Genomic DNA, 27,866 nt, shown 5'->3' with positions numbered 1-27,866 from the left:
TCAGGGCTAGCAAGGTGTCCGAGGGCTTAGTACAGTCCTCTGCCCACAATAAGCGCTTGATAAATATCAGTGATGGAGATCAGTTAATCAATCATATTTATCGAGCGCTTACTGTGGGCAGAGCACTGTACTAAATGGTTGGGTGAGTCCAGTATAACAGATTTGGTAGACACGTTCCCTGTCCACAGAGAGCTCGCAATCTAGAGGAGGAAGACGAAGATCAAAACCTAGAGTCTTATTTAGAGTTGCTAGAGGGTGCAGAGGTCTAGGGAGAGAGGGAGGTCACCTCATCTGGTTCTGAGCTCTTTGTAATAATAATAATAATAATGTTGGTATTTGTTAAGCATTTACTAGGTGCAGAGCACTGTTCTAAGCGCTGGGGGAGATACAGCGTCATCAGGTTGTCCCATGTGAGTCTCACAGTCTTAATCCCCTCTGCCACTTGTCAGCTGTGTGACTGTGGGCAAGTCACTTCACTTCTCTGTGCCTCAGTTCCCTCATCTGTAAAATGGGGATGAAGACTGTGAGCCTCATGTGGGACAACCTGATTACCCTGTATCTACCTCAGCGCTAAGAACAGTGCTCTGCACATAGTAAGTGCTTAACAAATACCAACATTATTATTATTATTAATAATCTCCATTTTTAAAGATGAGGTAACTGAGGCACCGAGAAGTGAAGTGACTTGCCCACAGTCACACAGCTGACGAGTGGCGGAGCCGGGATTCGAACCCATGACCTCTGACTCCCCAGCCCGGCCTCTTTCCACTGAGCCGCGCTGTTTTATCCGAACCCTTTCCAGGGACATCGGTGAAGATTCGATCGTTTATGCTGCATTAATTAATGTGTGATATTCCCTTATACGAGGACCCATTCTATAGCCGATTCTATTCCAACGGAATAGATTCTATTGTATCTGACTGTACCGGAGCTCTCCCAGAGCATCACACAGTGCTTGACACATAGTAGATGCTTAACAAATTATCATAATTATAATTGATATCATTATTATTGCAGTAATAGCTTGGGCCATGTGTGGTGATTCAAAACTAAATAATGCACCCGATGATGTTAGACATTAAAAAAAAAATAAATCAATGGTAATTACTGAGCACTTTCTGTGTGCCGAGAGCACTGTACTAAGCACTTGGGAGAGTACGATACCACAGATTGGTAGACGCGTTCCCTGCCCACAGCGAGCTGGGGCATTTCTTTCAGAGGACAGAACATTTCCAAGAGGTTTTTAATATTTTCCATACTGAGAGCAAGTTGAGCTCATCCACGTTCCTTAGGATTTCCCAATTTACCATCTAAGAAAATTCATATCTGCCATCTGGAAAATTCTACTCAAATGGTAAAAGATGCAGGACATTTCAAGGCCATAAAAGTATAAAGCGATGCGGAATTGGGAGGGAGACAGATGCTTAAAAGGAAAACAGGAAGCACAGGGGAGAAGTGGCGTTTCAGGGTGAGGGAGAGACATTGCACCCAGGAACATCCAGAACTGTAGGGAGAGAACGTGAAAAAAAAACAACTTTTAGTGCTTTGTCTCGACTGGCTGACTCTTTAATCCCTTTCTGTCAAATGATAAAACGATACATCTTTCCTTGCAAAAAAATGCTGGCGCATTTGTAGCTGAGCCAAGTACATGCAAAGCGGATTCATTATGTGCTGGTACTGGCTTTTCTTGGGAGTTCACCACTGTGTCTGGGGCTGTTACACATTCATTATGCTTTCTCGAGGTGTGGGTAGGTGACATTTTTAAAAATGAAATTGAAATGTTCTCCTTTCCTATTTCGTTAAAGCCAAAGTCCTTCCCTCTGAGCACACCACTCACACAAAATAATTGTGAAAGAAAATTTGAATAAGTTCAGTGATGGGCCCCCTATATATTCATTCGTTCGTTCAGTCATATTTATTGAGCGCTCACTGTGTGCTGAGCACTGTACTAAGCGCTTGGAATTTATTTGCTATTGTTTTTAATATGTTCATCCCCTAGATTCTATTTATTGCTATTGTTCTTGTCTGTCCGTCTCCCCCGATTAGACCGTAAGCCCGTCAAAGGGCAGGGACTGTCTCTATCTGTTACCTATTTGTACATTCCAAGCGCTTAGTACAGTGGTCTGCACATAGTAAGTGCTCAATAAATACTATTGAATGAATAAATGAATGAATGTACAATCCAGTGACAGACAGAGACAATCCCTGTCCAACGACGGGCTCGCAGTCTATAAATTCCGCTGTTTCACACAGAGTTCCATGCAGGGTCTGACATCCACTGGATAGTTAATAATTATGATAATTGTGGTATTGATTAAGTGCTTTCTATGTGCCAAGACTGTACTGAGCGCTGGGATACACACAAGATAATCAAACACCACATGAAGCTTACAGTCTAAGTAGGAGGGAGGAGCGGTTTTGGATCCCCATTTTGCAGATGAGGGAACTGAGGCACTTCAAAGTAAAGTGACTTGCCCAAATTAAGTGGCAGAGCGGGATCAGAACCCCGGTCCCCTGCCTCCTTGGCCTGTGCTATTTCCACTAGGCCATGCTATCGTCATGGCCATAGGTTGCTATCCTTAATTTTAAGTTAAAGGCAAAAGAGGTCCCAAAAGAGCCATGTGAAACCAGTCCTTTCCCCCCAGTCCAGTTCTCCAAGACCTAGCTCACACTGCCCTCAAGTTTCCAACTGCACCGACTTTGTGTTTCAGGGCAAAACCAGAAATGTGGGCACCTGCCCACGAGTCAGAAGATCTGTGCAGTTCCCGGAACCGTAACCCGGGCACAACCGCCACCTGAAAACAGATTTCTCAAACTTATTCTTCCCAGTCACCCGAAATTCCTAGATTGACTCCTCCACTTGTCTGCCAGTGACCCTGGGCAAGTCATTTCTCTTCTCTGTGCCTCAGTTACCTCATCTGTAAAATGGGGATTAAGACCGTGAGCCCCTCACGGGATAGCCCGATTACTTTGTATCTATCCCATTCATTCACTCAATAGTATTTATTGAACCCTTACTATGTGCAGAGCACTATACTAAGCGCTTGGAATGTGCAATTCCGCAACAGATAGACACAATCCCTGCCCAGTGACGGGCTCGCAGTCTAGCACTTAGTGCTTGGCACATAGTAAGCGCTCAACAAATACCATCATCATTATTATTATTACCCTCTCAAGTGCACAGTGCTCTCGACATGGACTGGATGTGCTTCACGGACTCCGTCCTCTCTCGGTTCTCCTCTCATCTCTCTGGCCGGTCATTCTCGGTCTCCTTCACAGGCTCCTCCTCCCCCTCCCATCCTCTAACTGTTGGGGTTTCTCAAGGGTCAGTTCTTGGCCCTCTTCCGTTCTCCATTTACACTCACTCCCTCGGTGCTCTCATCCGCTCTCACGGCTTCAACTCTCATCTCTACGCAGATGACACGTGGATCTACATCTCCGCCCCGTCCTCTCCCCCTCCCTTCGGGCTCGCGTCTCCTCCCGCCTCCGGGACGTCTCCGCCCGGATGTCGGCCCGCCACCTAAAACTCAACGTGAGCGAGACTGAGCTCCTCATCTTCCCTCCCGAGCCCGGTCCTCTCCCTGACTTCCCTATCACCGTGGATGGTACGACCATCCTTCCCGTCTCTCGGGCCCGCGACCTCGGTGTCATCTTTGACTCGTCTCTCTCGTTCACCCCACACATCCGATCCGTCACCAAAACCTGGCGATCTCACCTTTACAATATCGCCAAGATCCGCTCTTTCCTCTCCACCCAAACGCTATCTTACTGTTAGGGGCTCTCGTTATATCCCGGCTAGACTACTGTGTCGGCCTTCTCTCTGGTCTCCCTTCCTCCTGTTTCTCCCCGCTCCAGTCTATTCTTCACTCCGCTGCCCGGCTCATCTCCCCACAGAAACGGTCTGGGCCTGTCACTCCCCTTCTTAAAAACCTCCAGTGGTTGCCTATCGACCTCCACACGAAACAAAAACTTCTCACTCTAGGCTTCGAGGCTCTCCGTCACCCTGCCCCTTCCTAACTCTCCTCCCTTCTCTCTTTCCACCGCCCACCCCGCACGCTCCGCTCCTCTGCCGCCCACCCCCTCACCGTCCCCCGTTCTCGCCCGTCTCGCCGTCGACCCCCGGGCCGCGTCCTCCCGCGGTCCCGGAACGCCCTCCCTCCTCACCTCCGCCAAACTGATTCTCTTCCCCTCTTCAAAACCCTACTTAAAGCTCACCTCCTCCGAGAGGCCTTCCCACGCTGAGCTCCCCTTTTCCCTCTACTCCCTCTACCCCGCCCCTTCACCTCTCCGCAGCTAAACCCTCTTTTCCCCCCCTTCCCCTCTGCTCTTCCCCCTCTCCCATCCCCTCCCCTCAGCACTGTACTCGTCCGCTCGACTGTATATATTTTCATCACCCTATTTATTTTGTTAATGAAATGAACATCACCTCGATTCCATTTATTTGCTATTGTTTTAATGAGACGTTCATCCCCTCGATTCTTTTTGTTGCCATTTTTCTTGTCTGTCCGTCTCCCCCGATTAGACCGTAAGCCCGTCGAAGGGCAGGGACCGTCTCTATCTGTTACCGATTTGTCCATTCCAAGCGCTTAGTACAGTGCTCTGCACATAGTAAGCGCTCAGTAAATACTAGTGAATGAACAATGATCCGGATAACAGGAAGTATGGACTGGAGTGGGAAGAGACGGGAGGCAGGGAGGTCAGCAAGGAGACTGATACAGTACTCAAGGTGGGATAGGATAAGTGCTTGGATCAACGTGGGAGCAGTTTGGATGGAGAGAAAAGGTCAGATTTTAGCAATGTTGTGAAGATTGAATTGACTGGATTTAGTGATAGATTAGTAGGTTGAATGAAAGAGGGGAATCCAGGATAACGTCAGGGTTTTGGCCTTGTGAGACAGGAAGGTTGTTGGTGCTGCCTACAGTGATGGGAAAGTCAGAGGGAGGACAGAGTTTGGGGGGGAAGATGAGGAGTTCTGTTTTGGACGAGTTAAGTTTGAGGTGACGGCAGGACAACTAAATAGAGATGTCTTGAAGGCAGGAAATGCGAGACTGCAGAGAGGGAGATCGGGGCCGGAATCATCCCCGTAGAGGTGGTAGATGAAGCCTGGTGAACGAACGAGTTCTCCAAGGGAGTGGGTGTAGATGGAGAAGAGAAGGGGACTCTTGAAATGAAACTTGAGGGACATCGACGGTTAGCAGGTGGTAGGCAGAGGGGGAGCCTACAAGAGAGACTGAGAATGAGCAGCCAGAGAAATAGGAGGAGAATCGGGAGGGGGGACTGTCAGCGAAGCCAAGGTTGAATCGGGTTTCCAGGAGAAGGGGGTGGTCGACAGTGTCGAAGGCAGCTGGGAGGTTGAGGAAGATTAGGATGGATTCGGCAAGAAGGAGGTCATCCGTGACCTTCGAGAGAGCAGTTTCTGTGGCGTGAAGGGCACGGAAGCCTGACTGGAGGGGTTCAAGGAGACGATCGGAGGAGAGGAACTGGAGACGACAGACGTAGATAACTCACTCGAGGAGTTTGGAGGAAAGGTAGGGGGGAGGTGGGGCGGTAAATGGAGGAAGCTGTGGGGCAAGAGAGGGGGTTTTTAGGATAAAGGAGACGGGAACGTGTTTGGAAGCAGCGAGGAAGAAGCCATTGGAGAGGGAACAGGTGGAGATGGTGATCAGAGAGGAGACAAGTGGTTCAGTGAGGTGGTCACTGAAGGGGTCGGATGGCCAGGTGGAGCCGGTGGATTCCGAAAAGGCGGGAGATCTCCTCTAGAGATACTGATGGGAAGGATGCGAGAGTCGAAGAAGGGGCAGGAGGAGGGAGGGACTGGAGAGGAACAGGGGAGATTTGAGGGAGATCAGATCGGATAGTTTCCATTTTTTCCAAAAACTAGAGAGCCAGGTCATTAGGGGAAAGGGATGACGTGAGGGGTGGGGAGAGGAGGGACAGGGGTTTGAGGAGGAATTAAATGTGTGGAACAACAACTAACGAGGGTAAGGGCGTCGATAATGAGAAGTTAAAGATACTGACAAGGGAAGGGAAGGGAGGAGGTTGGGAAGCAGTGTTTCACAGAGTTGAGAGGGCATAGGGTAGGTTTAGAGAGCAGGCAGGGAACAACGTGGAGTCACCTGAGAAGAAGAAAAAAGAGAGAAGGTCTGGGTAGTAAAACAGCCAGAAGACAAAAGAGGGACTTTGGTAAGTTTACCCTTGTTGATTTCTATTTTCCCAATAAAATAGTCGGTGGAGTCATCTGGGTCAGGGAGGTAGAGGGGATACTGGGGATTTCAGGAGGGATTCTTGTGCACGTGTCTCAGTGTCACTGTACGTGTACGTCTAAGTGTCTGTGTCCTTCATTCATCCCCCTCCCAGCCCCACAGGACTTCATTCATTCAGTCGGATTTACTAAGCACTTGGGGTGTACAGAGCACTGTGCTAAGCACTTGGGAAAGCACAACAATAAACAATGACAATCCCTGCCCATAATATCATATCTATAATTCATTTATTTATATTCAGGTCTGCCTCCCCCTCCAGACTGTAAGTTCATCGTGGGCAGGGAATGTGTCTGTTTATTGTACTTGTCTGAGTGCTTAGTATAGTGCTCTTCATGCAGCAACAATAATAATGATGATAATTATGGTACTTGTGAAGTGTTTACTCTGTGCCAGGCACGATACTAAGCTCTGGGGTGCTTACAAGCAAATTAGTTTGGACCCAAACGCTGTTCCACATAGGGATCACAGTCTTAATCCCCATTTTACAGATGAGGTCGCTGAGGCCCAGAGATGTGAAGTGATTTGCCCAAGGCCACAGAGCGGACAAGTGGTGGAGCGGCGGTTAGAACCTATGACCTCTTGACTCCCATGCCCGGGCTCTAACTACTAAACCACGCTGCTTCTCATCGAAATATTGGTATTTGTTCAGGACTCAGTACGTGCCTGGCACTGTACTAAGCGCTGGCGTGGAAACAAGCGAATGGGGGTGGGACACAGTGCCTGTCCCACGTGAGATTCACAGCCTCAATCCCCATTTTACAGATGGGGTCGGTGAGGCCCAGAGAAGTGAAGGGGTGACTCGACGGAGGTCACCCAGCATTGATGTGGCAGAGCTGGCATTATTCATTCCTTCATTCATTTGCATTTATTGAGTGCTTTCTATGTGCAGAGCACTGTACTAAGCGCTTAAACCAATGACCTTCTGATTCCTGGGCCCTTGCTCTCAGAGGTCAATAAATGATAATGATAATGATGGCATTTGTTAAGTGGTTACGATGTGCAAAGCACTGTTCTAAGCTCTGGGGTGATAATAATAACGTTGGTATCTGTTAAGTGCTTACTATGTGCCAAGCATTCATTCATTCAATCATTCAAAAGTATTTATTGAGCGCTTACTACGTGCAGAGCACTGCACTAAGCGCTTGGAATGGACAATTTGGCAACAGATAGAGACAGTCCCTGCCCAATGACGGGCTCGAGCACTGTTCTAAGCGCTGGAATAGGTACAAAGTGATCAGGTTGTCCCATGTGGGGCTCAGAGTCTTCATCCCCGTTTTACAGATGGGCTCACTGAGGTCCAGAAGCAGCGTGGCTCAGGGGAAAGAGCCCGGGCTTGGGAGTCAGAGGCCGCGGGTTCTAATCCCAGCTCCACTACTTGTCGGCTGTGTGGCTTTGGGTAAGCCACTTCACTTCTCTGTACTTCAGTTCCCTCATCTGTCAAATGGGGATGGGCAGGGATTGTCTCTATCTGATGCGGAATTGTACATTCTAAACGCTTAGTCCAGTGCTCTGCACATAGTAAGCGCTCAATAAATACTATTGAATGAATGAAAAGACTGTGAGCCCCTTGTGGGACAACCTGATGACCCTGTATCTCCCCCAGCGCTTAGAACAGCGCTCTGCCCAGAGTAAGCGCTTCACAAATCCCAATGTTATTATACGCGGCTCAGTGGAAAGAGCCCGGGCTTGGGAGTCAGAGGTCATGGGTTCGAATCCCGACTCTGCCACTTGTCAGCAGCGTGACTGCGGGCAAGTCACTTCACTTTCTGGGCCTCAGTTCCCTCATCTGGAAAATGGGGATGAAAACTGGGAGCCTCACGTGGGACAACATGATTACCCTGTATCTACCCCAGTGCTTTGAACAGTGCTCTGCACATAGTGCTTAACAAATACCAACATCATTATTATTATTATTATTATTATTATTAAAGTGGGGATTGACTGTGAGCCACACTTGGGACCACCTGCTGACCCTGTATCTCCCCCAGCGCTTAGAACAGTGTTCTGCACATAGTAAGTGCTTAACAAATACCAACATCATTATTATTATTATTATTATTAAAGTGGGGATTGACTATGAGCCACACTTGGGAGCACCTGCTGACCCTGTATCTCCCCCAGCGCTTAAAACAACGCTCTGCACTGAGTAACAAATGCCAACATTATTATTCCCAGGCCTCCGCAGGCGGGCCCAGGAGGGCAGGCGCATGCGCGGTGACACCAGCGCCTCTCTCCTTCCCCCCCCCCCCCCCCGGGCGCGTGAGCGCATGCGCACGGCCTCCTCCTCCTCCCGGGCGGGTCGGAGCGCGAGGGGGGGCGTGTCCGGGTGACGTCACGACACTCGGGCTCCTCCCCCTCCGCGCGGGTCGGAGCGCGAGGGGGGCGTGTCCGGGTGACGTCACGGCGCGCGGGCTCCTCCCCCTCCTCCTCTGCCGGGCGGATCGGGGCGCGAGTCCGGGTGACGTCACGGCGCCCAGGCTCCTCCTCCCTCCGCCGGGAGGGTGGGGGCGCGAGGGGGGCGTGTCCGGGCGACGTCACGGCGCGCGGTGGAGGCGGCCGATTCAAAGGGCCCGGCGGGCGGGAGGAGGAGGAGGTGGTTTTTTCCCCCGTCCTCGCGCGCGCCCCCCCCCTCCCCCCCCCCCCGCCCCCGTCCTCGCGCGCCGCCCCCGTCCTCGCGCGCGCCCCCGGGCGGAGGAGGAGGAGGAGGAGGAAGGGCGATGGCGGCGGCGGCGGCGATGAGGCGGGTGCGGCGGCGGGCGCCCCGCGGGTCTCTGAGGAGCCGCCTGAAGCGGGACAAGGCCCAGCTCCGCCTCAGGGACACCGCCGACCTGCTGGTGAGGCTCCCCCCGCGCGCGCACGCACGCACACCGCCCCCCCCCCCCCCATCCTCCCTCAGATCCTCCCTTCTTCCCCTCCTCCCTCTCCCCCCCCTTTTCCTCTCCCTCTTCCCCCTCCTTCTCCCCTAGGTCTCCCCCTTTCTCCCCCTCCTCTTCCTCCCCCCAGATCCCTCCCTCTCCCCCATCTTCCCTCTCCCCCCTCCTCCTCTTCCCCCTAGATCCTCCCCTTTTCCCCTCCTCTCCCTCCCCCCCTTTTCCTCTCCCCAGATCCTTCCTCTTCCTCTCCCTCCTCTCCGATCCTTCCCTCCTCTCTCCCTCCCTCCCCCAGATCCTCTTCCTTCTCCTCCCCCCCCCTCCTCCCCCTCCAGATCCTCTCCATCCTCCCTCCCCTCTCCCCCCAGATTGTCCCTCTTTCCCTCTCCTCCCTTCTTCCCCCCCAGATCCTCCCCTCTCCTCCTCCCCTCCCCGCACCGTTCTGCTATTCCTGCCCACCCCGGGTTCTGCCCCCCCCACCCCGGCTGGTGCAGCCCCCTCCCACTCTCTCCTCCCCTTGGGGAGGGGAGGAGGAACAACCGGCTTTGCGAAGCCTCTGTCTGACAGCATGCCCCTCTCGTCGCCCTTCCCGACAACCCAAGAGAACAATTTTCCTAGGTCTTCTGCCCCTCCTGCCCCTGCTCCTCCTGCTCCTCCTGCTCCTCCTGCTCCTCCTGCTCCTCCTCCTCCTCCTCCTCCTGCTCCTCCTCCTCCTGCTCCTGCTCCTCCTGCTCCTGCTCCTCCTGCTCCTCCTCCTCCTGCTCCTCCTCCTCCTGCTCCTCCTCCACCTCTTCCTGCTCCTCCTCCTGCTCCTCCTGCTCCTCCTGCTCCTCCTGCTCCTCCTCCTCCTCCTGCTCCTCCTCCTCCTCTTCCTGCTCCTCCTCCTCCTCTTCCTGCTCCTCCTCCTCCTCTTTCTTCCCCTTTCCCTCCCCTGCCTCTCCTGGCCAGTGTTTGCTTCCCATCTCCCCTGCCACTTCCCATCATGACTCCCCTGGGACCTGCAGGCGCCTGGCCTTTGGGGCTGAGTTTGATGATAATAATAATAATAATGATGGTATTTGTTAAGCACTATGTGCCAGGCCCCATTCTAGACCCTGGGGTAGATACAAGATAATCAGGTGGGACACAGTCCCCGTCCCACACGGGGCTCGCTGTCTCAATCCCCATTTGACAGATGAGGGAACTGAGGCCCAGAGGTGTGATGCGACGTGCCCAACGTCAAACAGCAGACAAGTGCCAGAGCCAGGATTAATAATAATAACAGTAAGGATGGTAGCATCTGTTAAGCGCTTTTTAGGTGCCGAGCCCCGTTCTAAGCGCTGGGGTAGATACCAGGTAATCAGGTTGTCCCCTGTGGGGCTCACGGTCTTAATCCCCATTTGACAGATGAGGGAACTGAGGCTCAGAGAAGTCAGGTGACTTGCCCAAAGTTGCCGATCAGTGGCGGAGCCGGGATTAGAACCCAAGACCTCCGACTCCTCAGCCCGGGCTCTTTCCGCCAAGCCACGCTTGCCCCGTGACCTTCCGGCCACCAGGCCCGTGCTCTATCCCCGAGCCCATGCTGGTGTCTTGTATCGATTTTTGCATCCCGGACCCCGGGGCTAATACCAGGGAAGGCATCTGTAACCCGGGACGGTGAACGGTCGATGGGTTGGCGTCGACCTGGGGCGGGCATCGCCTCCAGGAGCGGGTTTACTGTAAAATTCAAAGTCAGGCTCGCAAATCCCACTTCCTTATCCACCGCGATGGCCAAACCCCAAAGAGGCCGAGTGTATTTTAGTCGAAAAGGGGTTCGTCCAGAAGATGCAGACGTTTTTAAACGGGACCAAGACAAACTCTCCCCCCCACCACACCGTCCTTCATCCCTGGGGTGAAGGGGTAGTTGAGACGTGTATCGAGTTTGAAATAGGTTGGCCAGAGGTGTTGAAGCTTAAATGTTTAAATCGTAAAAAGGCGAAGGCTAATTTTTATGCCTCTGAAGACAAAGTTACCCCCCTTTCACCTCCCCTCAGCTAAGCCCCTTCCCCGCCCCCTTTCCCTCTGCTCCTCCCCCTCTCCCTTCCCCTCAGCAATCTGCTCAATCGCTCAATTGTATATATTTTCATTAACTATTTATTTTGCTAATGAGATGTTCATCCCCTTGATCGTATTTATTGCTATTGCTCTCGACTGTCCGTCTCCCCCGATTAGACCGTAAGCCCGTCGGAGGGCAGGGACCGTCTCCATCTGTTACCGATTTGTCCATTCCAAGCGCTCAGTACGGTGCTCTGCACACGGTAGGCGCTCGAGAAATACCATTGAATGAATGAATAAAGTACACTCTGTTCACAGGTAGTCCACCGGCTTATGAAATAATCTGTTCTTGAAAACTACATCTTAAATCAAAATGTAAATTGGGACCATTATTCCGTTAGGAAGAATATCATGAGTGGAGGACTGGATCCTGAACTAAAGTCCGACACCTCGTCAGTGGCTTTGTCAGAGAGGTCCCGCGTCAGGGTAGCCGACTTCTACCTCACTGGAAGCCAGAGGGACATATCGACCTTCCCACGTCATTTCTCTTAGCGATCAAATTTCTCTTTTCCTCCCGCCCGTTGTTGGCCCCTTTCCCTGAGGTTCCCACGCATCGCCCAGCGCCTCTGGATCTAGTGTCCTGGAGGTGGAACTCAACAACGTGCTGTCTTAAAGCTGAGGTAGGGCGTAAATTTAGAAACAGGGAAAGGGCCATTCATCAAAACCTGAACTGTCTTGCATTGAAACCTGTCCGTACTTTTGGAGTGGAGAGAGAGAGAGGCTGTTTTTGAGCATCATTGGTGGTTTTTTCCGTAGCCTTTTACTGTGTCTGAATTTCTCTACTAAGTGCCTGGGAATTGGTGGGTGATAATTCAGACGAAGGCCTGGGCTCACGATCTGCTCCCAAAATGCCACCTTCTTGCCCTCTTCCCTCCCCTCTCCGTCCGCCAAAAAAAAAACCTTTAAGGTCTCGACCTTGTAGGGACTCGATTAGACCGTAAGCCCGTCGATGGGCAGGGATCGTCTCTATCTGTTGCCGAATTGTCCATTCCAAGCGCTTAGTACGGTGCTCTGCACATAGTAAGTGGCTCAGTGGAAAGAGCACGGACTTTGGAGTCAGGGCTCATGAGTTCGAATCCCAGCTCTGCCACTCGTCGGCTGTGTGACCGTGGGCGAGTCACTTAACTTCTCCGTGCCTCAGTTCCCTCATCTGTAAAATGGGGATTAAGACTGTGAGCCCCACGTGGGACAACCTGATCCCCCTATGTCTACCCCAGCGCTTAGAACAGTGCTCGGCACATAGAAAGCGCTTAACAAATACCAACGTTATTATTATTAAGTGACTTGCCCAAAGTCACACAGCTGACAAGTGACCGAGCCGGGATTCGAACCCATGACCTCTGACTCCAAAGCCCGTGCTCTTTCCACTGAGCCACGCTGAATGAACCTGAATGCGCACCTTGCCCCGATATATTCTTTTACTCTAAGTACTCAGTGAAGTACTGAGGTAAGTACTTGTTTTTGAGAACAAGAATTTTTAAAAAATTCAGAAGGTAAAGCCTGCCGCAAGATGGTAAACGTGAAATAGGAGAGCAGGGAAGCGCCGCGGCCAAGTGGAGAAAGCGTAGGCCTGGGTTCTTATTCCAGCCTTGCCACTTGCCTGCTGTGCGACATTAGGTAACCCGCCAAAATTTCTCAGTGCTTCAGTTTCGTCTTCTGTCAAATGGAGGTTCAATACCTCCGTCAGTACCTCCGTTAAGGGAAGCAGCGGGGCTCGGTGGAAAGAGCCCGGGGTTGGGAGTCAGAAGTCGTGGGTTCGACTCCCGGCTCTGCCACTTGTCAGCGGTGTGACTGTGGGCGAGTCGCTTCACTCTTCCGTGCCTCAGTGACCTCATCTGTCAAATGGGGATTAACTGTGAGCCTCACGTGGGACAACCTGATGAGCCTGTATCTACCCCAGCGCTTAGAACAGTGCTCTGCACATAGTACGCGCTTAACAGATACCAACATTATTATTATTATCATCACCTGCTCTCCTCCCACTTAGAAGGGGAGCTCTTTGTGGACAGGGACTGGGTCCCATCTGCCTATACTGTATCTACCCCAGCACTTAATGACGTCGGCATTTGTTAAGCGCTCACTATGCGCCGAGCACTGTTCTAAGCACTTACCGTGTGCAGAGCGCTCTGTTAACAAGTACCACAGTTAATATTCTCCATCCAGACCACCACCACTGGGTCGGTGTTTGTCACATCCTCGCTCGGCTATTGCGTCCGCCCCATTTCGGCTCTCCGTTTCCACTCTCTCCCCCGCTCCGGTCCACGGTCGACGCTGTTGCCGGTATCGTTTTCTAAACGTGCACACACCTCCCCACTACTCGGAAACCTCCAGTGGTTGCCCCATTTATAGGGAAGCAGCGTGGCTCAGGGGAAAGAGCCCGGGCTTGGGAGCCAGAGGTCCTGGGTGCGAATGCCGGCTCTGACACTTGTCAGCTGGGTGACCGTGGGCAAGTCACTTCGCTTCTCTGGGCCTCGGTTACCTCATCTGGAAAATGGGGATTAAGACTGTGAGCCTCATGTGGGACGACCTGATGACCCCAGTGCTTAGAGCAGTAAGCGCGTAACAAACACCAACATCGTTATTTCCCTGTACGTCAAGATCTTCCCGACAGTTGAGTTTTAAGGCACACGGCTCTCTCCCACCTACTTATTCATTCGGCCGGATTTATTGAGCGTTCACTGTGTGCGGAGCACTGTACCAAGTGCTTGAAATGTACAGTCCCTGCCCAACAACGGGCTTATCCACTCTCCTTTCCCATGCCACCCCAGCCCTCACTCTTTGTCCCTCCCGAGCCACACTGTACCTCGTTCTCGGCTCTCCCACCCCGGCCCTAAAGCTCACGTCCTTCTTCCTCTCGGAAACCCCTCCTTCACATCCCGCAGAGCACAGCTCTCCCCTTCTCCGGAACCCTTCCCGAAATTACATCTCCTCCAAGAGGCTTTCCCTAGTTTCTAACTCCCCAGTGTATCTTCCACGCCACCAAAGCGTTTGACACGCGACTCTCCCAGAGAACTTAGGTATATGATAATAATAATGGCATTTGTTAAGCGCTTACTACTCGTTCATTCATTCAATAGTATATATTGAGCGCTTACTATGTGCAGAGCACTGTACTAAGCGCTAGGAATGGACAAATCGGTAACAGAGACAGTCCCTGCCCTTTGACAGGCTTACAGACTAATCGGGGGAGACGGACAGACAAGAACTATGTGCAGGGCACTGTTGTAAGCGCTGGGGAGGATACAGGGTGATCAGGTTGTCCCACGAGGAGCTCCCAGTTTTTTCATCCCCATTTTACAGATGAGGGAACCGAGGCCCAGAGAATAATAACGTTGGTATTTGTTAAGCGCTTACTATGTGCCAAGCACTGTTCTAAGCGCTGGGGAGATAGAAGGTAATTAGGTTGTCCCTCGTAGGGCTCACAGTCTTAATCCCCATTTTACAGAGGAGGTAACCGAGGCACAGAGAAGTGAAGTGACTTACCCAAAGTCACACAGCTGACAAGTGGAAGAGCCGGGATTCGAACCCGCGATCTCCGACTCCCCAGCCCGGGCTCTTTCCACTGAGCCACGCTGCTGTATCTTGTATTCTGTATTCCTCCTCTCTGTAACTTTAGTGCCAGTCTCCCTGGTTAGATTGTGAAATTCTTTAAGATCATGCCTACTGATTTTATTGTACTCTCCAAGTCCAGTGCTCCGTGTGCACACTAGGTGCTCAATAAATGCTACTGATAAATTGACTAATTGGCACTCGCTGCCGATACGAGAGTAAGGCAGGGGGAAGAGCCGAATCAATCAATCAGTTGTATTTATTGAACGCTTTACTGCACTTATGCGCTGTAGAGAAGCAACATGGCCTAGTGGGTAGACCACGGGCCTGGAAGTCAGGAGGACCTGCGTCGTAATCCCGGCGCCATCACTCATCCGGTGTCTCACCTTGGGCAGGTCACTTAAACTCCTCCGTGCCTCAGTTACCTTCTCTGTAAAATGGGGGTTAAGACCGTGAACCCCAAGCGGGACAGGGACTGTGACCGGCCTGATCGACCTCTGTCGACCCCAGTGCTTAGTACGGTGTCCGGCTCGTAGGAGGCATTCACAGATACTATAGTAACAAAGTGCCTGGGGGAGTACAACAGAGCAGCATGGCACAGTGGGTAGAACACGGGCCTGGGAGTCAGAAGGTCGTGGGTTCCAATCCCGCCTCTGCCACTTGTCTGCTGTGTGACCTTGAGCAAGTCACTTCCCTTCTCTGGGCCTCAGTTACCTCATCTGTAAAAGGGAGATTGAGACTGTGAACCCACGTGTGACGGGGACCGCGTCCAACCCGATTTGCTTTTATCCACCCCCAGCGCTTAGTACAGTGCCCGGCACATAGCGCTGAACGAATACCATCATTAGTAGTAGTATATGTTCCCTTTCCACCAGGAGCTTACCGTCTAGAAGGGGAGGCGGACATTAAAGTATAGTACAGAATATACATCAGTCATGTGGGGCGGAGGGTGCGGTGAACATCAAATGCTAGAAGGTACAAATCAAAGTGCAGAAGCGATGCAGAAGGGAGAGGGAGTAGGGAAAAGAGGACGTAATCCGGGAAGGTCTCTTGGAGGGGATGTGACCTGAATAAGATTTTGAAGATGGGAAGGGTGGTGGTCTGTCGCATGTGGAATGGGAGGGAGCTCCGCGCCGGGGGGGAGGATGTGGGCCAGGGGTTGGTGGTGAGATAAAGGATTCCAAGTTCAGCGATTAGGTTGGCGTTGGAGGAGCAAAGCGTGTAAGGCTGGGTCACAGTGGGAAAGACCCCTGTGTCTACCCCAGCGCTTAGAACAGTGCTCGGCACATAGTAAGCGCTTAACAAGTACCAATATTATTATATTATTAAAGCGGCAGAGTAAGATGGGGCGAGGCGACTGAGGGCTTTAAAGCTGATGTTAAGGAGTTCCCGTTGATTGCAGCCTTGGACGGGCCAACGTTGGAGGTCTTTGAGGAGTAGAGAGATGCGAACCGCACATTTTTCTGGAAAGATGATCTGAACAGCGGAGTGGAGTGGAGAGACACGGGCCCAGAGGTCAAGCAGAAGGCTAAGGCTGGGTCAAGTCAGGCTACTTTAAGTCCTCGTATCAGTTCAGCAGTTTGGGTGGAGGCAGAAAGGCGGATTTTCGAAACGTTCGCGAAGGTCGAACCAACAGAATTTGGTAATGGTTGATTCTGTGTTTGTGAATGAGAGATGAGTTGGAGATCATGCCAAGGTTACGGGTTTGTGAGTGAGAGGTTGGTGGTGTTTACGGGATGGGAAAGATAGGAGGAGGACGGGGTTTGGGTGGGAAGATGAGGGGTTCCGTGTTGGACTTGAGTCTGAGCTGCCGGTGGGGACCTCCAAGTAGAGACGTCCCGAAGGCAGAGGGAAATGTGAGATTGCAGTGGAGAGAGGTCGGGGTGGAGAGGTAGACCGGGGAATGAGCTGGGTAGAGATGGTGGTTGAGGCTGTGGGAGCGAATGAGTTCCCCAAGGGATGGGTTGTGGTTGGAGAATGGAAGGGGACTCAGAGCTGAGTCTTGAGGGACTCCCACAGTTAAGGGATGGGAAGCAGAGGAAGAGCCTGCAAAGAGAATGAGTGGCCAGAGAGAGAGGAGGAGATCCAGGAGAGGACGGTGCCAGGGAAGTCAAGGTTTCCAGGAGAAACTGGATGCTCTCATTCATTCAATAGTATTTATTGAGCGCTTACTATGTGCAGAGCACTGTACTGAGCGCTTGGGATGAACAAGTCGGCAACAGATAGAGACGGTCTAATCGGGGGAGACGGACGGACGAGAACGATGGCGATAGATAGAGTCGAGGGGAAGAACGTCACGTAAAAACCGATGGCCACTAAATAGAATCGAGGCGATGTGCAATTCATTAACAAAATAAATAGGGTAACGGAAATATATACGGTCGAGCGGACGAGTACGGTGCCGTGGGGATGGGAAGGGAGAGGGGGAGGAGCGGAGGGAGAGGGGGAAAAGAGGGTTTAGCTGCGGAGAGGTGAAGGGGGGGTGGCGGAGGGAGTAGAGGGAGAAGAGGAGCTCAGTCTGGGAAGGCCTCTCGGAGGAGGCGAGTTTTAAGTAGGGTTTCGAAGAGGGGAAGGGAATCAGTTTGGCGGAGGTGAGGAGGGAGGGCGCGGCCCGGGGGTCGACGGCGGGACGGGCGAGACCGAGGGACGGCGAGGAGGCGGGCGGCGGAGGAGCGGAGCGTGCGGGGCGGGCGGTAGAAAGAGAGAAGGGAGGAGAGGTGGGAAGGGGCGAGGTGACGGAGAGCCTCGAAGCCTAGAGTGAGGAGTTTTTGTTTGGAGCGGAGGTCGATAGGCAACCACCGGAGGTGTTTAAGAAGGGGAGTGACACGCCCAGATCGTTTCCGCGGGAAGAGAGCCGGGCAGCGGAGTGAAGAATAGACCGGAGCGGGGCGAGAGGGGAGGAAGGGAGGTCAGAGAGAAGGCCGACACGGTAGTCCAGCCGGGATATAACGAGAGCCCGTAGCAGTAAGGTAGCCGTCTGGGTGGAGAGGAAAGGGCGGATCTTGGCGATACCCGCCCACGGCAGCCGAGAGATCGGGAAGGATTAGGATTAGGATGGAGTAGAAGCTGTCGGTTTCGACAAGGAGGAGGTCACCGGTGACCTTTATGAGGTCGGTTTCCATGGGTTGAAGGGGGTGGAAGCCAGATTGCAGGGGGTCAAGGGGAGAGTGGTGGAGGTGAGGAAATAAAGGCGGCGAGCATAGCCAATTCGCTCCAAGAGTTTGGAGAGGAAATGGGGCGATAACCGGAGGGAGCCATGGGGGTCAAGGGAGGATTGTTAGTCAGTTGTATTTATCGAGCTCTTGCTGCGTGTAGTACGCTGTACGAAGCGCTTGGGAGAGTAGAAAATATCACAATAAAAGAGACACACTCCCTGCCCACAGCAAGCTTCCCCTCTAGATGGGGAGACAGACATTTAATGTAAACAATTCCAGGTATGTTCATAAGTGCTGTGGGGCTGGGAGGAGGGACAAATAAAGGGAACAAGTCAAGGTGACGCAGAAGGGAGCGGGAGAAGAGGGAAGGCGGGCTTAATCAGGGAAGGCCTCCGGGGAGAGATGTGAGGCTTTGAGGATGGGGAGAGTCCGTGTCGGATGGGAGGAGGGAGGGTGCTCCGGGCCGGAGGGGCTTCGCGGGCGAGAGGTCGGCAGCAAGATAGACTTGCTATCGAGGTACAGTGAGAAGGTTGACATTAGAGAAGCGAAGTGTACGGGCTGGGTTACGGTAGGAGAGGAGCGAGGTCGGGGAGGAGGGCGCAAGGTGGTGGACTGCTTTAAAGGTAAGCGCTCTTAAGGACGGGGAGGCGTGAGCGGGTTCGAAAGCAGCGGGGAAACGGCATTGGAAAGTGAATGGGGGAAGATGGCGGATAGGGAGGGGGCAAGTGGTTTGATTAAGGTACGAAAGGATGGGTTCGGAGGTGCGGCAGGAGGGGTTGATTCTGAGAGGAGGCGGGAGTCCTCGTCTCGATTCACTCCTGTTTAGAAGCAGCGAGCAGGAGCGATTTTAGGGAGGTCACTCCTGATGGTTTCAATTTTGTCAATAAAATACGTGGCCAGGTCACGAGGGGCAAGAGGTGGGGGGTTTCGAGGGGCAGGGGCCAGGGGGTCTGAAGAAGGAGCTGGAACATCTGGAACAACTGGCCCGGGCGGCGGATGCAAAAAGTTGCTTCCAGACGTCATTGGCAGCCCTCATCAAACAGCTTCTTGCCAGTACTCTGCAGAAACTCACAATGGGGCAAAGAGAATAACTTTCATCTCTTAACTTCCAATTTACTGAAGGATTTAAGAATTAGATTTAAAATCAAATGAACGGGCCCTCTGGCTGTACGTTGTATATTTCTATATTGTGTTGCGAAAGACTATAAATGCCTTGACTTGCAATATAGTTTTGCAGCAGTTTAAAAAAGAAACAAAAACCAAAAACAAAATGAAAAACTTTTTGCATTACAAAGGAGTGAAACTGCTGCTTTAAATTAAGGGTGCAAATTTTTGGTTACTGTCATTCAGCCTTGACTTATGGTTGCAATTAATGCTCCGAGCTAGATCCCTCGGACAGGGTTTGAAAAATTGATCAGTTTAAGCTGATTTTGCTACCATGACAGCAAACCGTTGTGTGCCATTTGAATTGGAAATTTTTCAAAATTAATTTTTAAAAAAGTTACCATATGCTTTAAAGTTTGAGTTTCCATGACTGGCTGCTGGTGGAATTTTACATGGGATATTAATTCTATATTTTATCAATACAGTAATTTAAGCCTACTGTGTGTGGTTGGTTTCTTTTTTTTTTTTAAAACAATTTGCCCCTCCTTTTCCCAATAACCTCCCTCCCCCTTCCCATTAACTTTTGCAGAATTTTTACATAAACTCCATCCCGACAAGTGTAATTGAACAGAATGTGTTTCGGATGTAGCTGCTTTGTAGAAGATTTGTATTCATGTTTCAGCCGTGACGATTCGGGACCATTTCTGTTTTTGCTATTTCAGCTCATTGAGGGGGGGAAAAAAAAGGGTTAGGGGTTTCTGTTGCGGTTCTAACTGAAGGCTTCTGTCACTTCTGAGAGAGCTGGTCGTCTCTCAAACCACTGGGGTATTTTGACCGAGGAAAGAACTCTTCAATCCAGGTGGGATCAGGCCCACGATTGGAGAGCAGGACTTCTTTTTTCAGAGAAGCAGCGTGGCTCAGTGGAAAGAGCACGGGCTTTGGAGTCGGAAGTCATGGGTTCGAATCCCGGCTCCACCACTTGTCAGCTATGTGACTGTGGGCAAGTCACTTCTGTGCCTCGGTTCCCTCATCTGTAAAATGGGGATCAAGACTGTGAGCCCCACGTGGGACAACCTGATTCCCTTGTGTCTATCCCAGCGCTTAGAATAGTGCTCTGCACATAGTAAGCGCTTAACAAATACCAACATTATTATTAAGGGTAGCTAGCTTCCAGGGCTGGCCTGGCTTTGGGCCGGCCCCTCAGTGGATTAACATTCATTCCTTGTCGTATTTAGCGAGCACTTACTATGTGCCCAGCACTGTACCGAGCGCTTGGGACAGTACGGTGCAACAATAAACAAGCACATTCCCGGCCCACAACAAGTTTACGGTCCTACATCATAATAATGTTGGTATTTAAGTGCTTACTATGTGCAGAGCACTGTTCTGAGCACTGGGGTAGATCCAGGGTAATCAGGTTGTCCCACGTGAGGCTCACAGTCTTCATCCCCATTTTACAAATGAGGTAACTGAGGCCCAGAGAAGTTAAGTCTCGGGACGAGGATTGTGGAAGCCAAGGAGTAAGTCCTGATCGACTTACTGGCTGGCCGCAGGAGTACCGAGGATATGAAGCCCTTACTGTGTGGAGAGCACAGCACTTGTCTGCCGTGTGACCCTGGGCAAGCCACTTCACTTCTCTGGGCCTCAGTGACCTCATCTATAAAATGGGGATGAAGACCGTGAGCCCCGTGTGGGACAGGGACTGGGCCCAACCCGATTTTCTGGTATCTAGTGCTTAGTACAGTGCCTGGCCCATAGTAAGTGCTTAACAAATACCACAGTGATTAGTACTAAGCACTTAGAAAGAACGCACAATTGGGAATTAGACCATGGCTGGAGCTTGTAATCCTAAAAAAAGGAAAAGGCCCAAGGGCCGGTGACAGTGACCGGCACATGCTGGCATTCGGGCTTACCCTTTAAATACTTGTTCTTCATCCCATCCTCAGCCTCACAGCACTTACGTACTTCTCTGCAATTTATTTTAATGTGCGTCTTCCCCTCTAGACTGTAAACCCACTGTAAGCAGGGACTGTGTCTACCGATTTCTTCGTATTCTCCCAAGCGCTTAATGTTCTGCCCTCGATAAATTCCATCACTGAGTTGATCAGACCAATCCCTATCAAGCTGATTGGAGGTTTGGGGTCTTTTTTTACCAGATGGTCAGTAGGTCTGACAAGCCAGCTTGAACCCAACTGGGTTGAGTTTTGTGTGGTCTAAGTTGGTTGTCCGAGGTTTGGGACCCAAAGCCAGGGCCTGCCAGTGTAAGACTACTGCAGATGGTTTATTATTATTGTGCCGTGGAATCGTTTCCGATTCATAGCGGCTCCGTGGATATACTTTCTCCAGAACGTCCTTCCTCTGCCGTAATCTGCAACCTTTTGAATGGCTCTTCCATTATTCATTCATTCATTCATTCATTCATTCAACAGTATTGAGCGCTTACTGTGTGCAGAGCACTGTACTAAGCGCTTGGAATGGACAGTTCGGCAACAGATAGGCGATCCCTGCCCATCATCGGGCTTACAGTCTAATCGGGGGAGACAGACGGTTGCTATGGTCTCTCTCCATCTAGCGCAGATGGTTAGGACAGCTTTTACTTCTAGTCTTGAATCCGCTATGCAAGATCGCTTCAGTGAACATGGGATATTTTTGTTGTGGAAAAATTAAAAAAAAGTCTCAAATCACTGGCCCGAAAATGACCTTCGTTTAATAACGCCTTGAAATTTGGGGCCCTGTTTTCCTAGGGTCTAAAGCCCTTTTGCGACATTTCTCATTTTATTCTCGCAAGAGCCCTGTCGTTGGGGAGAGGCCGGTACTTTCTCCATTTTACGGGTGAGATCCCTAGAGGTAAAGTGACTGGGTTAAGTTCCCACAGCGAAGTGGCAGAACTGGGACTAGAATGCCCGCCTCCTAACTCACAGACCCCCCCCCCCCCCCCCCCCATGTGCCCTCCACCGGACCACACTGCCTTCCTCGAAAAAGTTACCATTTCATCCGTTCAGCTGAAGAGGAGCCTCCGTCCAATTTCGTGGCTGTGTTTAACACCTGATGCCCTCTTCTGAAAGAGGCCGTGGAGTAGACGAAGAAACGTAGCTGACCTTTCTTCTAGAAGAAAGCACTCAATCATTAATGGCAGCAGCATTTGTTGAGCGCCTACTAAACTGTATTAGGTAGTCGGGAGCTTACAATAAAAGTAAAAGATACGATGCCATTGCACTTAAGCGCTAACTACCAATCAGTCATAGTTATTGAGTGCTTACTCTGTACTGAGGACTGTACTAAGTGTTTACCAGCGTGGCTCAGTGGAAAGAGCACTGGCTGGGAAGTCAGAGGTCATGGGTTCAAATCCCCGCTCCGCCGCTTGTCAGCCGTGTGACTTTGGGCAAGTCTCTTCACTTCTCTGTGCCTCAGTTCCCTCGACTATAAAATGGGGATTAAGACTGCGAGCCCCACGTGGGACAACCTGATCACCTTGTATCCTCCCCAGCGCTTAGAACAGTGCTTTGCACATAGTAAGCGCTTAACAAATGCCATCACTATTATTATTATTACTCTGGTTAGGGTGGACTGACAGGCTTGAGGATTATGCTCTGGGCAAAATAGTCTAGAAAAAACGATATTCTAAGTAGGATATATATTCCAAGCCACAGGCTAACCACTTATTTTTAAATTTTTATATTGCATTTAGCACTTTCTATTCAAATTTGCATTTGCTGCACATTTTACCAATATGTGAAAATTCATCATCTGTATCGGCCAGTGAATAATTGACCGGGTGCCTGGGGGTTGCACAAGTCAACCCTAATGGTAGGCTGTAAAAGTTTCACAGATCCAACTTCTGGCTTGTTTTGGGACTAACGTTAGGATCAACTGATTCTAGCACTTTGTAAAGTCTCATCAGTGTTTGGTGCCTAAAGTTGGGTTTGTTCCATACTTTTCAGGCCCCCAAAATAATTTTCTACTGGAAGAGTCTCTTCAGAAACTTCACTTTGCCTTTAAATCCAGATATGCACCACAGCAGCTTCAGGGAAATGTTTATGGAAATTGATTTGAATATATATGTATATATGTATATACATACACACACACACATATATATATATATATATGTATAAATTTTCTTCCATAGTTCTCTACTAACAAAAGTGTTTTTTTAGGAAAGCACGTGTGAATGGAATGGTTGCTACTATTCTAGGCCCGGTTTTGATAAAATAACCGTGCGCCATTAATTTGCACTATAATCTGACAGCAGCAGGTATAATGGCAGCCCTAAGGCCATAAACCCCATCATCCCGTTCCAATCCAAATATTTCCAGCCTGTCTTATCGTTTTCCTTCCTTTATCAGTAAAGTATCTCTTTGGGTATGCACAGCAGTTTAGAAAGGCTTTGGTCGCAAGACCATTTTTCAGTCCAAGAAAGCTGCACATGCATTTTTCATCCGGTAAATTAGAATAATCCTGGTTTTGAAGCACCTCCTAGGCAAATGATATTTGATTAAGTGTTTTGGAAAGGTCTTGAGGAGTCACGTTGGTAGAAGGCTCTATGCGAATCTAATTTATGGATATGCTAGCATCCACTAAGGGACTTTTGAAATTTGTAGTTATGAGCTTCTATCAACAAGGGAGACACAGAGAGCCTAACTGGGTCAAAATAGATAGCCAAAAACATCATTTGGCCTTGATATTTGATAAGAGTTTGAGTCAGAACTCAGGCTTCCATTCTCAGGCCCAGTGGTTCCCTACTCCTTTTTTTTTTTTCTTTCTGTCCCCTGGCAAGTACATTTTTGGAGTATTTCTTTTAGATTCTCTTACTGTCCACTGTAATTCCTGGGCGGCTTTCCGCCCTTCCGCTTTTCCTGTTCCCTACTGTGACTGTTTAGTAACCTCTCCCCCAAGTTCATCCCACCTTTTGAGCCCACTCTTGGGAACCTCTCATGACCCCTCCGCCTCCTCCACCCCGACAGACTTGGTGTGTTTTTTTAAAAAAATATGAGAATTCTAGCAAATGCCAGAATAACTGTGGAAAAGAGGAGAAAAGCATAGCCTTAGGAATCACTTGGGAAGAGTGAATTCCGACTGTAGCATTGAATGGATTTCACAGTGTAATTGACTTGGTGGTGATAACAGTATTAGTTCAGCATTTACTATGCGTAAAACAGTGTACTAAGCGCTGGGGTAGATAAAGAATGATCACATGGGGCTCACACTCTGAGTAGGAGAGAGATTGGGTATTGAATCCCCATTTTGCAGATGAGCAAACTGAAACGCAGAGGCGTGAAGTGACTTGCCTGAGGTCATACGGCAGACACTTGGCAGAGCCGGGATTAGAACTCAGGTCCTCTGCCCCCCAACCCCATGCTCCTTCCAATGCTGCTTCTCAATGCTTCTCAGGGATAGTAAATTATAACTCAAGCTTTTTTAAAAAAAAATATGGTGCGCTTCAATATGGAAGGTTTGTGCCTTTTTTGAATCCCCTGAATGAATCCCCATGTCGATATGTATGGTGATTTACCAGGTTCTTTTATTGTCCTGCCACTGTTGTTTGAATGTTTTAGATATTCCCTGCATGAGTAGTTGAAAAGATCTTTAATCAGATTAAAAACAACTTTGATTGTTTGCCAAGCAAACCTGCAAGAATGTCTGCTTTTTATATAGTACATATATTTATATAAAAATTGGCATCATTTGGAAGAATCTGTTGCATATTAATATTTATGTAGTTCAGCAGATTAAAAGATTTCATCCATGTGGTCTGCCAGTCACACCAACATTAAAACCATTCATAGCAATCAAAGTGTATCCTCCGTGAGTGCGCATGGATAGACTTCACCAGAGACATACGGAATAAGGTTTGGGGGTTATTAAAGAAAAATTAAGGTGTCTGCGATTTAATATGGCAGCCCTAACTTCAAAATCTACAGTATTTCGAGGCAGGCTTTCTGACCGATTTTTCTTTTTCCAAAAAGGTGCATCTGAACTGTTTACTCTTTCTTCATCGTTTAGCAGAAGAAGCCAGGGTAAAGGCTTTTGGAAACAAGAGTAAAATCATTAAGACTGATCACGTCCTAGCCGCGGCAAAGGTAACCGAAGAAAAGCTGAAAATATTTTCTTGGGCTGGAAGTAACTTCAAAGAGGCCACCTAGCCAACCTCTCCCTCCTTCTTAATCATTTATAGTTGACAGACTAGAAGGAAGTGTGTCACAAACTCCGATCGGACACGAGGTAGGACGCTGTAACTGGATTTTAATGAATTTTTCCTATTGGTACCAATAAGGCGAAGGCCAAGGAAAAATAGATTTCAACGGAAAATTGGCATTTACTGCTGCCCAATATTTAGGATGGTACTTTTGCCATTAACTTGATGGAAGCAAATTTCATTTACTCAAACTCCATGCAGATTTGACTCTTTTCCTCTTTGAGTTCTTTAAATGGAAGCACATTAAAGATATGCAAATTGTAGTTATTCATGCTGCAAACGAATCAGCGATCCTAACTAAACGAATGCCACACTGATTTTTCACATTCCCGTGAAGATGGGAGACTGACACCCTCTCTCTTCCTCCCCTGCCAGCAAGGCGACTGATCCCCTGGTGAAAATGCAATGGGGATAGAATGAGGTTGATCTCTCCTTTGCTTTTGTTTTCCTTTCCCCTTTAGCTTGTAAACTCGTTGTGGGCAGGGTGTGTGTCTGTTTATTGTTTCTACTCTCCCAAGTGCTTAGTGCAGTGTTCTGCCCAGTAAACACTCAATAAACACAGATCGATTGATTGAGCTTGTCGTCTAGAGGATGAGAAAGACACTAATATAAATATCTTTCAAAATATGGAAGAACCAAGATCATCGTGTTCAGAAAATTTTAGGAAAGGCCTTTTCTTAATTGCCCAAACTCTTATCTGTTTAACCATACGAGATGCAGATGTTGTGATGAGTTCTTTAAGAGATGACAATCTTTTATACTTCTATCCTCGATTTGTTTCACTGCTTGACCTACAGTAAAAACAGAGATAATGATAAATGTTCTTTTTGTGCCTTCACAGGTGGTTTTAAAGAAGAGCAGAGGTTAGAAACTGAGGATACAGTCTTTGAGCTGCTTACTTTCCTGAGGATATACTCCACAGATTTTTAATTGTAAAACGCGATGAAACCCTATGGCTTAATAACTATTAATGTAGAAGTTAACGTGGGTTTGGAAAATATGAATTGTCACTGCTGCCATGTTTATGCCTCGGGTGAATAAATACTTAGGATTTCAACCTAGCGTCTTTCTACAAGTAATCTATTCTTCCTGAAGTCAGCGTGTACCTTTCAACTTAATAAAACTGGCATTGAATGCACTCTTTGCTCAGTTTTAAATGTCATTTGTCACCATTCTGAAAGATGAGTTCAGCCTTTAAGTAATCACCATGCTTAATTTATCATGGGGAGCTGGTAGGCCGCTCATATTATAGACAGTGGGAACGCAAATTGGGGACGTGGGCTGGGAAGGAGGTTTGGTTAGAAAGGCTAAGATGTTTGAATGGTCCTAGGTTTTGAGAGCTTATTCATTCAATAGTATTTACTGAGCGCTTGGAATGGACAAATAGGTAGCAGATAGAGACAGTCCCTGCCCTTTGACGGGCTTACGGTCTAATCGGGGGAGACGGACAAAAACAGTGGCAATAAATAGAATCAAGGGGATGAACATCTCATTAAAACAATAGCAAATAAATAGAATCAAGGGGATGTACATCTCATTAACAAAATAAATAGGGTAGCTTACTGTGTGCAGAGCACTGCACTAAACGCTTGGGCAAGAATAGTAGAGTCAGTGGATATGATCACTGCCCCTATGGAGTTTACAGTGTAGAGGGGGAGACGAACGTTAACGTAAATGAGGGAGGGAATAACGGAGAAGCTAAGAAGCTTCTCCATTTGAGGTTTGGGTCAGTTTTTCAAGGGAGCGAGGAAACCAGAAGCTATCAGACGCCAGGTACAATATATAGAGGTTGTTTAGAGGACATGATAGGATTTATAGAACACTGGGGATTTGCTCTCTCCTCCTGAGCCTGATTTATGCTGCCCCTGAATAGGGATTTTCCTTGTTAACGTCATCAGACTCCTAAAGATAAACATAAAGCAGGACCAAATCTTTTACCGAACAGCTGTGATTTGGAGGGTTGCTCTGATCCGCTGAAGTAGAATGGATGGGCATAAGATTGAGTGCTTAATCGTGGAAAAGCCTCATTCTCCCAAGGAGTTGTTTTAGGATCTTGTTTTTGCCCTTAAATTTTAACACATTTTTGTTTTCATGATCCGGGAATTAAAAGCATAATCCATTTTTACTGGGAGCCAAGTTCACCATGCCAAGTTTCCAGCTTTAAGAAGGAAAAAAGGGCCAATTTATTTGAAGGTCTTCAAGTCCGGGCATAATTCTGGATTTGTGGGGGTGGGGAGGAGCCCAAAATGATCTCTCCCACCTCCTTACCCTTTAAAGCTCCTGTGGACGTTATTTCCTCACCCACCGCTACAGAGCTCCTAAATGAACTGGGGGGATTTTTATATTCTTCAAGCTATTGTTGTGGGCAGGGAACGTGTCTAGCAACTCTGTTAATTGTACCCTCCCAAGTGCTGTAGGCTCAGTAAATCCGATTGACCGGAGTTTGGTGGATAGATACCGTGTTTAGGGCCCAAACTTTTAGAAGCCCGTTGTTCTCTGAAATGCCCTCTATATCCAAGAAGCGGAAGAAGCCCGGGCCTGGGAGTCAGATGTCGTGGGTTCTAATCCCGGCTCTGTCACTTGTCACCTCTGCGACTTTGGGCAAGTCACTTAGGTTCTCAGTTACCCCATCTGTAAAATGGGGATTAAGACTGTG

At 49.4% G+C, this 27,866-nt stretch overlaps 1 protein-coding gene across 1 annotated transcript; it reads left to right on the top strand.

The window, feature by feature from the left end:
• The first annotated feature begins 8,965 nt into the window (after positions 1-8,965).
• Positions 8,966-26,353, top strand: CENPW (centromere protein W). Its single transcript, XM_029048126.2, has 3 exons — positions 8,966-9,097; positions 24,981-25,094; positions 26,052-26,353. Exons 1-3 carry the CDS (start codon positions 8,981-8,983, stop codon positions 26,076-26,078), a joined length of 258 nt encoding a protein of 85 aa, XP_028903959.1. The 5' UTR covers positions 8,966-8,980; the 3' UTR covers positions 26,079-26,353.
• The last annotated feature ends 1,513 nt before the right edge of the window (positions 26,354-27,866 follow it).

Source organism: Ornithorhynchus anatinus, chromosome 2 (assembly GCF_004115215.2).
Source record: "Ornithorhynchus anatinus isolate Pmale09 chromosome 2, mOrnAna1.pri.v4, whole genome shotgun sequence".
Lineage (NCBI taxonomy): Eukaryota > Metazoa > Chordata > Mammalia > Monotremata > Ornithorhynchidae > Ornithorhynchus > Ornithorhynchus anatinus.
Note: the sequence above shows the minus strand (reverse complement) of the source record. Positions and strands in the feature narration are given on the sequence as shown.